We start from the raw sequence: 11965 nt of genomic DNA on the forward strand, positions 1-11965 counted from the left end.
TGAATCTCCAAAAAACACATGGTAAAAATGTTCAACCTAATTAGCCACTAGGAATATGCGTTCAAACCACTTCACACACATTAGGATGGCTGTGATAAAAAAGGCAGAACAACAAGTGACAGCAAAGATATGGAGAAATTGGACCCCATACAGATTGATGGTGGGAATTTAAAACAGTGGAGTTCTTTGGAAAACACAGTTACATTTCACCCAGTAATTCCAGTATATACCCGAATGTTATACCTGAAGATTAATCAGAAAACTATGGACTAAGGTGGATCTTAAGCCAACAGAAGCTCTTAGAAAGATGGTCTGGCACCATAAATAGTTCTGCCTGGTAAAGGGGATTAGAGAGGATATATGAAAGAGTTCAAGCAAAACTATGGACACAGGTGCTCATAACAGCATCATTCCTAATAACCAAACAATGGAAACAAAATAAATCTTCAATTGATGAATGAATAAATAATGGAATCTGATTTGGAAGTTATAAAATAAAATATTAAAATGAAAATGTAGTACAATGTAGATGAATCTTGAAAACGGCAAAACAAGCCCATCATAAAAAACATATTGAATGATTTCAGTTTTATGACATTTCTAGAACATGTAAATCTATAGAGACAGAAATAGAGTAGGAGTTGCCAAAAGCTGGGAAAAGAGAACACGGGAGAAGGTATGGGGTTTGTGTTGAAGTCAAGAGAATCTAAATATTCTAAAATTAGATTTTAGTGATGATTGCACAACTCTGAGGATATTCCAAACAACACAGAACTGTACGCTTTACATGGGTGATTAAAATTGTATCTAAATAAAGCTTTTTTAAAAAAACAAAAAAACAACAAAGGGCAGTAGGGTGGGTTTAATCCATAGGCCATTGTTTGAGACAATTTAAGGGGGCATGCAATAAAAAGATCCCGAACAACATGGAATGTGGCCTGATGTAACACCCCAGTCAACCCTTTAGAGGAGCACAATGGCAAGGAGTGCTCATTTCATTGATTCCGCCATGATCTTTCTGATGAAGGAGGAGATTAAAAAATAGCACTGGGGGTGGGGGGGACCAGCAGTTAGTGCAATGGCTATGTCGCTGGACTCCCATGTAGTCGACCGCAGTTCGTGTCCCGAACCCGGTGGCTTAAAACTCACGCTGGGCGCGTGTGCGTGCATGCCCAAGATCCTGGGAGGAGACTGGAGGAGAAGGGATTGCGGCGTGACCATCCCCCCTGGGGGTGATTTCTCACTTTCTGTCTCTCTGTCTCTCTCTGTCTGTCTGGCGAGCGCATGCGCCCTATAGCAAAAACCTCTTCAAAAAAAAAAAAATAGCACTTGGGGCCCAGATGGCTATGTCACTGGACTCCCATGTAGTCAACCACTATTTGCGTCCCGGACCTGATGGCTTAAACTCACACCGGGCGTGTGTGCGTGCGTGCCCAAGATCCTGAGAGGAGAACGGAGGAAGGAGAAGGGATTGCGGCGTGGCCATCCCCCCCTGGGGGGTGATTTCTCGCTTTCTGTCTCTCCGTCTCTGTCTGTCTGGTGAGCGCACATGCCCTATAGCAAAAACCTCTCCAAAAAATAAAAAATAAAAAATAGCACTTGAGCTGTTTAGCTGTTTATGGCAAGTAAATACACAGAATAGTGGGAAAGAACAGAAGGCTAGGGCAAAGGGAAATTTACAAATGAAAGACTAAGAACATTGACAAAAGCCCCAAAGAAAGGCTTCCTCAGCAATCAAGCCTTCACTTACCGCTTCTTCTTCCTTGCTGAGCAGTTTGGCACAGGACAAAAAGTCTTCATACTTTGCATAAGGAATAACTGGTTCTGGAAGTTCTCGAAGATACAGTTTAAGGAGGGATGCCACTGTGTGTACGTCCGTGTTGCTGTGAAGATTGAAGTGAGAAGATACGCTTCTAAGTGAACTTTAGACCATTTTGCTTATTTTTCATCAATACATGTCTTAGAGCTAAATACTATTCTAGTTGGCGATTGAATCACTCCATTGAATTTTCAGGGAGCACCTGCTTATGGAATGCCTATTAGATGCATCGCAGTAGCTCATGGGGGAGAAGGACACAGGCTCCTCAGTGTGGTTGAAATTATTTGGAAATTCACTCATTTTATTTTTCTGTGTTTATTTCATGGTAAGCAAAAGTTTTAATTTTGGAACACAAGAATATAGCCTATCTTAAAAATATATACACAATGCAATTTACAAAAAAAAAACAGACCTACATATGTGTATATTCAGCATCAAAATTAATAATTTCTGAATCCTTACTTCATCTCTGAAAACGTTGGGCTCCTTTTTGAGAAAATACTAGTGATAATTGGTTATCTAATATTCCAAGATAGTTGAAAACCCTTAGAGTCTTTTAGAAAGGGAAGGAAGATGCTATGATATAAACAATTAAAAACTGGGCCAGCAGGTGGTGTGGTGGTTAGGACACTGAACACCCACATAGCTGACCACGGTTTGAATCCAGAACCTGGAAGCTTGCTTTCTCACTTTCCCTCTCTTTCTCTCTCTCTCTGTCTCTCTCTGGTGAGCACATGTGCCCTGCAGCAAATTAAAAAATAATAATAATGATGAATGGAATGAAGTAAACAATAATAAAATAAACAAATGAATAAACAACTTAGCATGTCCCTTACACAACTTACATATTAATGATTTATTTGTATCCTCTGCTGAAGATGAGAGTAGCAGGATAATTTAATGAAATATTAACTTAGATGTTTTCTGTATCCTCCTATGTGTCTATTAACTCACGAAGATAGATGACAGTTAAGTCAGGAAGAGTGTCAGGTTGGTTTTTGTTGTTGTTGTTTTCTTTGGGGAGGGAGTGCATTTTCATGGGTGGGGGTTTGTATTTCAGGGGAGAAAAAGCAGGAGCATGAACAGTTGATTAATTTCCATGAGTTAGGAAGACTGGGAGCAAAAAGTGTGAGGGGGTTCTGTAAGAGGTGAGAACACGCCTCACTCACAGGCTAGGATGCCCCATGTAACAAGTCCCCACAGGAGTAAGCCTCAAAAAAGTTGGGGTGCAAGCACTGGGATTTCCTGCTTCATTGAAAATTCTCTGATCCATGGAAGCAAAGTCAATTTATAAACCTAAATGGGACAATGGGTATGTAAGTTCTCAATTTGAGGCATGTGGGTTGATTTCATCAGTACTTACTGAATACCCACTCTGTACAGGGTAATAAAGAGTTCAGTGGCTAGACCTCAGGGATTAAAAAAGGGGGTGTTATCCTAGCCTGCTCATAACCTATACTCTAGAGGGGCAGCAGATACTAAACCAAAAATAACATAAGTTTGTAATTACAAAATGTAGTGAATGGTAATAAGGAAAGGTACTGCATGCTGTCTAATAACGAGAGTGGACTAGTCCAGGGTTTGCAAGGCTTCTCTGAAGACGTGATGCCTTGGCCAAGGTCTGAAGGATGCCTACAAATGAACTGAGAGCAAAAGGACAGAAGAGGCATTCCTGACTCAAGCAAGGAGGGAAAATAGCCTAAGGTGGGAAAGCTTCATGTCATTGAAGAACTGGCAAAGGCTAGGAAGGCCAGAGCCCAGAGTGGGGCTGGATATGGTTTGAGCAACAGGTGATAGCCTCATGGGCCACAGAACTTCACCTATAGCAGGGCAAAGGCTGAAGTTTTCTGTTTGGATACTCGAGTCCGTCAGAACAGGCATATTGTCAAGCATTCTGCAAATGTTGAAATTCGATGGTGATCTGATAGGGCTTGTTTTAACTAATTTTATTCTTTTCATAATTAAATAATATTTTTACTTTTAAAATTCTGAACTGATTTAGAAGAGGGCACCTTCAAGACTTGTAAGGAAAATAAAAATCATATCTCCAGGATGTTTTGCAAACTACAATTGAGTCATTAACTATGAAAAATAATTTCTAAATCTTTTTAAAGATAGATGTAAAATAGTTTTCATGGGAAGACACTGGTTTTTGCTTTTTGTTTTTGTTGTTGTTTTGTGTTGTTTTCTGGCAAACTAGTCTACTCCATGTGCATCAAAACCTTTGTGTTTCTTGAAGGGACCAGCAGTTAGCGTAATGGCTATGTTGCTGGTCTCCCATGTAGTCGGCCATGGTTTGTGTCCCGGAACTGGTGGCTTAAAACTCACGCCAGGCACGTGTGCACATGTGCCCAAGATCCCCAGAGGAGAATGGAGCAGAGATTGCAGCATGGCCATCCCCCCTGGGGGGTGATTTCTCACTTTCTGTCTCTCTGTCTCTGGTGCGTGCATGCGCCCTATAGCAAAAACCTCTTAAAAACAAAACAAAAAAAAACCTTTGTGTTTCTTGAAGGGACCAGCAGTTAGCGTAATGGCTATGTTGCTGGTCTCCCATGTAGTCGGCCATGGTTTGTGTCCCGGAACTGGTGGCTTAAAACTCACGCCAGGCACGTGTGCACATGTGCCCAAGATCCCCAGAGGAGAATGGAGCAGAGATTGCAGCATGGCCATCCCCCCTGGGGGGTGATTTCTCACTTTCTGTCTCTCTGTCTCTGGTGCGTGCATGCGCCCTATAGCAAACACCTCTTCAAAAAAAAAAAAAACCAAAAACAAAAAACAAAACCCTTTGTGTTTCTCTTGCACATAGATGACCCTTGAAGGTACAGTCATTAGTAGTAAGTGAATGACAGCCTGGTCAGAATGTTCAGGGCAATCAAGTATTACAATAAATTATTCCTGCTTTGTGAGCTCATTCTAATCCGGTCCACCACCGTGGTCGGGTTGAATTTGTTTTTTCAGAATTAATGACAATTTTGTTAAAGCTACAGAAAGGGACAGAGAAAAATATAAAAATAAAATAAAAATAAGTATGTAGTTCAATCTGCACAGTGTATTAGATGTCATCTGTATGATTGTATAAGTGAACATATCAAATATTTATGAATAGCTGCAATAAATAAATGACAGTGATGATAAACAAGAAATGTATACTTTAAAAGGAATTTAGGGTTTCATGGATGAACGGCTCATTACACTGACTCTCCCCAAGCATGCTGTTTTTAAGGTAACTTGCTTGTGAATCCCATCTAATCTTGCTTCTAAGGGAATGGAGCATTTTGCAAGCTCCTGAGTGGAGAACTTTTGAACGCTAGATGGCACAATTGCAAAGTTAGACTCATTGGGATGGTGTGGAAATTGTGCCGGAGGTAAGACTGTTAAAGCATTCTCCCTCTACCAGCAATTTTCTTAGCACCAAAGCTGCAGTAATGTTCCAAGAATAGAAACATTTGAGCTATGAATCGAGGTAAGAGAGGCGGAGTGAAATGATTATTACTTTCTTGAAATGGTATGTTTCGGTACCTTTCTAGCAATATATTAATAGTATATATACACGAGATTAATTATGTAGAAATGATGAAGAAAAATCACATAGATACATATATATGTATTTGTTCAATTAACAAAGGTTATTTTTACTTAAAGGCTAAAATTTTAAAATGTATGACAATTTTGGGGAGCTTTATTAAATTTAGGTTACTTTGCAGAAATAGAGACTTCTGCAGTTTTGCGGCGGAATCAGTTTTGGCTTTGTCTTTTCCCACTGAAAGAAAGAAATCACTTCTGGAAAGACTCCAATGTGTTTGGCAGCTCTAATTCATCTCAAGAGGCTCACAGTCAATTTGTCCAGTGGTCACCAGGAAGTCTGAGGTTTCCCTGGAAAAACTCTTGGAAATTCAAAAGTATCTACAAAGTAGCGACCTTCTGTACCTAACTTTCCTGTCTGATAAATCTTACTGAAAATCCACTACTTTGCTAATTAATATTTACTTTAAAAATAGGCAATCAATTGGTTGTACCCCAGGATTATAAATTAATTGCCAAGTGTTTCTAGAAGAAGGTACCATCTTTGCCTCAGAGAAATACATCTTAGTCTTGGCTAAAATGACGTGAAGTAACCATTGTGGCAAAAATGTATGTGCTGTGGAGAATAAAAATCTCTCACCTGGTTAGTAATAACAATAATATATCCACAAACACCTGGCACTCACTGCAGTCCGAGGAGTAGGCTCTGCTATTTATGCCATTGGGGTTCTTGAACGGGAAATCACAGACAAAAATTCTGTTTGGCTGATTATTGAGATATGAGGGGTGTAAGGGTCAGGCTCTTTGGGTGAAAATTCGAAGCCCTTTCCTAACGTAAAATCTTTGTAAAGACAGACATAAGTCTCTTTCGTTCACCTGGTGGTAGAACCTGTTCAGAAATTAAGATAAATGATGATGCACGTTACTTCCAATGAGAGCAAAACAGCAGACAGAGAGGCCCCAGGAAAAAGGGCTGTGAGACTAAGAGGAGCTCTGCAGCTTATGTGTCTTAACTGACCAGTGTATGTGTTTTGTTTTCACCTCAGATGGGACTTTACTTCTGAATTTTGCTTCCTCCCTTGTCATGGTCTGTTGTAAACTTAGAGGGAGAGGGAGATCAGCAGTTAGTGTAATGGCTATGTCGCTGAACTCCCATGTAGCCAACCATGGTTCGAGTCCTGGACCCAGTGGCTTAAACTCACACCGGGCGCATGTGCGTGCATGCCCATGATCCTGAGAGGAGAATGGAGAAGAAGGGATTGCGGCGTGGTCATCCCCCCTGGGGGGTGATTTCTCGCTTTCTATCTCTCTGTCTCTCTCTGTCTTTCTGGCAAGTGCACACGCCCTATAGCAAAAAAAACCTCTCCAAATAAATAAATAAATAAATAAATAAAAATTAAAAAAACTTAAAGGGAGAGTTCCATGAGGCTTTTTACAGTTAACTTAATTATATACTTTCATGGGTCTTCCTTTGATCATTCTGGAATCAGTCATTGACTCATCCAACTGTTCCTCAACACCTGTGGTATGCCCAACCTCATGCTACAGGTTAGATAAAATAGCAATAAGCAACATAGACCCTCTTGGACTGCCTTGGTCTTGGATGAGGGGACTTTAAAGAGTTGAAGAAAAAATGGGGTTAAAAGATACTATGCATTTTTTCATAAACTTTTTGGAAAAAAAAATGTATCCCTTGTATCTCTCACCGATCATCATGAACATTTTTCCACATCATGCTTTGTTTTATCTACTTCATAACTCTTTCTTTATATTCTAACTGCTAAATCCCTGATACGTATGAGATCCTAAGGGGTTTTTCACACTCCTGGAAGTAACCTGCCCTATTTATAACCTGCATATGACATAGGTGTCTCACTAATCTAAACAGGGATCAAGGAGTCTGACAAGAATTGCCTCCCTGCTCATCCTCAGCCCCTCTGTTCCTTCCCTCATAAACAGCCTTACACACATGGATAAACCCAAATGCCACCGTAATTACAAGGATAATACTTCGCAGACAAAACCTTGTAATGTGTAAGCCTCAAAATTAGAAATGGGAATTTTTTACTCTGGATACAACGCACAGAACACAATATAATCCATTGATTTCGCTGAATAGAATGAATTTCCAATGCACCCGCACAGAAAGTTATTAAAAATATTATGAACTTATCTGCAGCAAGCACAATAGGATGACCATAATTCACTGAGAGTCAAGAAAATAATCATGTCATATGCATCGGCCTTCAGGGAGAGCAGAGTGAGACTGAAAACACCCAGCAGCTGTCAAGGTGAGTTCACTGCCAGGTTACCTTGGTGAGTAACTCTGTCCACTGCATTCACCAAGATGTAGATATGCAAACTCAAGGCGCTAAAGCAGTTCCTAGTTACACTATGTGTCTATTTAAAAAGTCTAATGTTGTTCAAACTTATTTTTTTGCTGTTTAATGTATCTACCAAAAATGGTGCACTTTTTGGCAGTGACATTTGAAGCTGGTTAAACTTCACGGCCAGTTTGTACGGTTGTAGTTACACAAGTGTCACCACTGAATCACATGCAAAACCAGGAGACTGTTTCATCTCCATGCAGAGTCTTGGACGCCACTGAACTACTGCTTGTGCCCAAATACTTCTCCTGGTGTAGAAGTACTGATGGCGGGAACTGCAGGGCGACTGCTATGGACTGAACTGTGTCTCTCCCGGATCGTACATCGAAGTCAGAAGCCATTATCTGATGGTATTGGAGATGGGGTTGTAGGGAGGCAATTCAGTTGAGGTCATAGCAGGGCCACGTCTGATGGGATCATTGCCCTCATGAAAGCAGAACTAAAGAGCTGGCTGTCTTTGTAAACACACTAAGGAAAGGCCATGGGAGGACACAGAGAGAAGGCAGCCGTCTCCAAGCCAAGAAGAGAGCCCTCACAAGAACTCAGGCATGCTGACACCTTGGGCTCAAACTTCCAACCTCCAGGACTGGGAGAAAATAAATACCTGCTGTTTAAGCCATCCAGCAAATGGTATTTTCTTATGGCAGTCTAAGCTGACCTAAATTGACTAATGCAACCTCCAAATAAGCATTTGGTAAGCCTGCCTGCAAAACTATTCATGCTGCTATTACAGTATTAGGTAATGAAATGTCAGCAGAAAAACAGAAACTGTCATTTTCTACGAGAACCATAAAGTACACCTCTCCACTGGGTCTTTCTGCTGACTTCTTAGATGTCCCATGCACACTCTGAATTTCATGTAAACCAAGCTGATCACCACGGACAATAAAATCATTCCCCCTTTAGCATTTTCTCACAATGGATGGCATCACTATTCACACAATAAGCAAGAAAAATAGAAGTCGACCTAAATTTTGTTCTTCTAGAGACCGACACCTATGTGTGATTAGTGATTCTCAGACCGAGCTGTAAAAAAACTGAGCTGTGTGAAATCACCTGGGTAGTTAAAAAAAAAAAAAAAAAGACTAATACTTGGATCATATATATTCTGAGATAATTAATACCTTATTAATCCATTCCCTTTTTGGCAGTCTCACTGACATTGCTCAAGGTCAAGTTTTATATTGCTCATCTCCATTAATAATACAGCATATTAACAGGCCTTCCTGATATAAGCCTGCTTTCCCACTCTTAATAAACATGTATAGGTGGTAATCCTTAGTGACAAATAAACATGAGTAAGTTCAACGCCTTGTTGTATAGCTTTTGAATCCCACATAGGAATACCAAGGGCAGTTGTTTAAGCATATGTAGATGAACATACATCACAGACACGTACACACTCACTATGGACCAGTCATTAGAGTTGTCTTTGAGTTAGTATGTTGAGGTCATTGATTCATTTTAGAAAATTATTTATAGTTGTCAGTGGACAAAAAGTTAGTTTGCTTAAGATTTTAATGAACAGGGTCAGCAGGTGGTGGTTAAGGCGCTGGACTCCCACGTGGCTGAACGTGGTTTGAGTCTCTGATCTTGCAGCTTGCTTTCTCTCTCCCCTGCCCCTACCCGGTGAGAACATGTGCCCTATAGCAAATTTAAAAAATAATAATTATACATAAAAGTAAATAAATAATTATTTTAAAATAATTGAATAAATGTAAGTATCTAGATTGAGAGTCTTCATGGAGCAATAGCCACACATTACTTTTTCTCTTAGTACTCTGAGAAATTTGACTTCCTAAATTCACTAAGTGTAATGACACATATAAGCTAAAAAATACAGTAATAATTTTAAAAATTGGCAGGTGATCATCAATTCAGATAACCTATTTTCAGATGGATAAAAGAAACTACTTGCACACAGAAAGGGCAACAAGATGAAATTTTAAAATTATACTTAACCGGGACCAGCAGTTGGTGTAATGGCTATATTGCTGGACTCCCATGTAGCCGACCACGGTTTGAGTCCTGGACCTGGTGGCTTGAACTCACGCCAGGCGCATGTGCATGCGTGCCCAAGATCCTGACAGGAGAATGGAGGAGAAGGGATTGCGGTGTGGTCATCCACACTGGGGGTTGATTTCTCGCTTTCTGTCTCTGTCTCTCTCTCTGTCTTTCTGGTGAGCGTACGTGCCATACTGTCTCAACCTCTCAAATAAATAAATAAATAAATAAATAAAAGTTACACTTAACAAATAGCACCTACTATTCACAACTATAATCTGAAAGGGGGGCTGAGACACTTCTGGCTCGCCTAGCATTTCTCCCAGGATTGACTCAGATATAAGGACAACTAGAAGAAATAATATGTGCTCTCCAAGGACATTGCAATTATGCAGCAGTCTAATTAGATTCTGTAAGGTACGAGGCTTAAATTTCTTGCTTAATTGGATATATTGTTTTTCCTAACATTTGACTACTGCTACACAGACAGTGAGGGCATTCTTTCATAGACTGTTTACATGCATCTTTCAGTTTTTATGTTTTACATTGGTAAACGCACGTCCTGAGACGTCACATAGCCCTTTCTTGTTTCATTTGTACCCAGGACTTGAAACGCTATGGGTCATAATTCAGTTTCGTATGGTCTTCAATAGCTTGGCAAACAGGGAATGCACCTGGCTTAGCAAAAACAGAAGTTACAGCTGTGTTTAGTTACTTTATGATTTTATTTTGTCTGCCTACATGTTTTTTTTTTAAATAAAAAGAGTTATTATTTTTTCCTCCACTGAGCTCTATACATGGAGTTGGTGGAGAAACAAAGGAAATGTCATCACCGTAACACACTCAACCGTTTATCTTTTTCTGAGATATTTAAGATTACGCAAGGATTTCCCAAGATGCTTTATTAATGCTGAAGGGGTATATTTATGCTTGAAAATATACTTTAAAATTTGCCGACAAGCATTTGAAATCCATACACATACTTTAATATTAATTTCTATTTTAAAATAAAAATAAAAGATAATCAAACATCACAAACTTTTTTTTTTAGCTAACAGCCAAAATAAAGTTTCCTTAAGAAATATTAGGTTGTTGATAAAGTCATGAAGTGCTTTTCTATGCAAAACTGTGTCATGACTTTCCTTACGATCCAATGTATTTTTCCTTAATAATTTACCCTCAGTAATGACCCTACATCCTGTTATCTTTTTCTTCCATAAGCATTTCCAGTTTGGAGGATGGTGATACCTGATTCTCAGAGAACAATGAAGGATGTAAACAATTTTTTTTCCAGAAAACTTATTTTCTTCCAATAAAGCCAATAAGGTAGAAAACAAACCTTTGTGTCTTCTATGGGATGAGAAGATAAAGGTCTAGTTTTACATTGGTAAACCTCTATAACTCACAATGTTCAGTCTTAAAAGTGTGTTCTAGTACACGTAGAAAGGTGTATCACCAAAACTATTTAATTTCCTTTAAAACTTGTACTTTCAATACAAGGGGAAAGTTGTATGTATGTATTCAATATTCTCAGTGGATGAAATAGATACTACCCTAGTTTATTAATGTGAATGTATAAATTGAAGGTAGAATACAAAGATTTAAGAGTCCAGTTGTGTATGGCTCTCAATTGTGTGTTAAAATTCTGCTGTGCTCTTTGTGAAATAAATACTTTGGGGTCCAACAGATGGCATAATGTTTACTTTGCTGGACTCCTATGTAGTTGACTATGATTCTAGACTCAGACCTAGCGGCTTAACACTCATGCTGGGTACGTGTGCATGTGTGCCCCAGATCCCAGAGGAGAATGGAGGGGAAGGGACTGCAGCATGCTCATCCTCCCTGGGGGGGCGGGGGGGGAAGTAATATCTCTCTTTCTCTCTCTCTCTCTGTCTCTCTTTGTCTCTCTGGTGAGTGCACATGCCTTATAGCCAACATCTCTCTCTCAAAAAAAAAGACTTTGTTGCCACATAAACAGATGTTTATTATACTAGCTTTTTCTACTTGGACTATTTTCTTTTTTGAGAGAGATGTTTGCTAGAGGGTACATGTACTCACCGAAAGGCAGAGAGAAAAGAAAGCAAGAAATTACCCTTCCGCCAGGAAAGATGTGCCACAATCCCTTCTCCTCCACTCTCTTCTCAGGATTTTGGGCACGCACACATACTCCTGGCATGAGTTTTTTTTTTTTTTTTGGAGAGGTATTTGCTATAGGGCCCGGGCCCTCTCCAGA

General features: G+C 39.7%; 1 protein-coding gene across 6 annotated transcripts in view; it reads right to left on the minus strand.

Moving 5' to 3' along the window:
• Positions 1-11965, minus strand: part of ARHGAP24 (Rho GTPase activating protein 24) — a 527420-nt gene that overhangs the window by 36702 nt on the left and 478753 nt on the right. For all 6 annotated transcript variants that reach the window (XM_027769876.1, XM_006143285.3, XM_006143284.3 and 3 more), the window contains one exon: positions 1751-1883. In XM_027769876.1, coding sequence (XP_027625677.1) covers positions 1751-1883 — 133 coding nt within the window. The remainder of the gene's footprint in view (positions 1-1750; positions 1884-11965) is intronic.

Source organism: Tupaia chinensis, unplaced genomic scaffold, assembly GCF_000334495.1.
Source record: "Tupaia chinensis unplaced genomic scaffold, TupChi_1.0 Scaffold000094_1, whole genome shotgun sequence".
In the NCBI taxonomy this organism is placed as follows: Eukaryota; Metazoa; Chordata; class Mammalia; order Scandentia; family Tupaiidae; genus Tupaia; species Tupaia belangeri.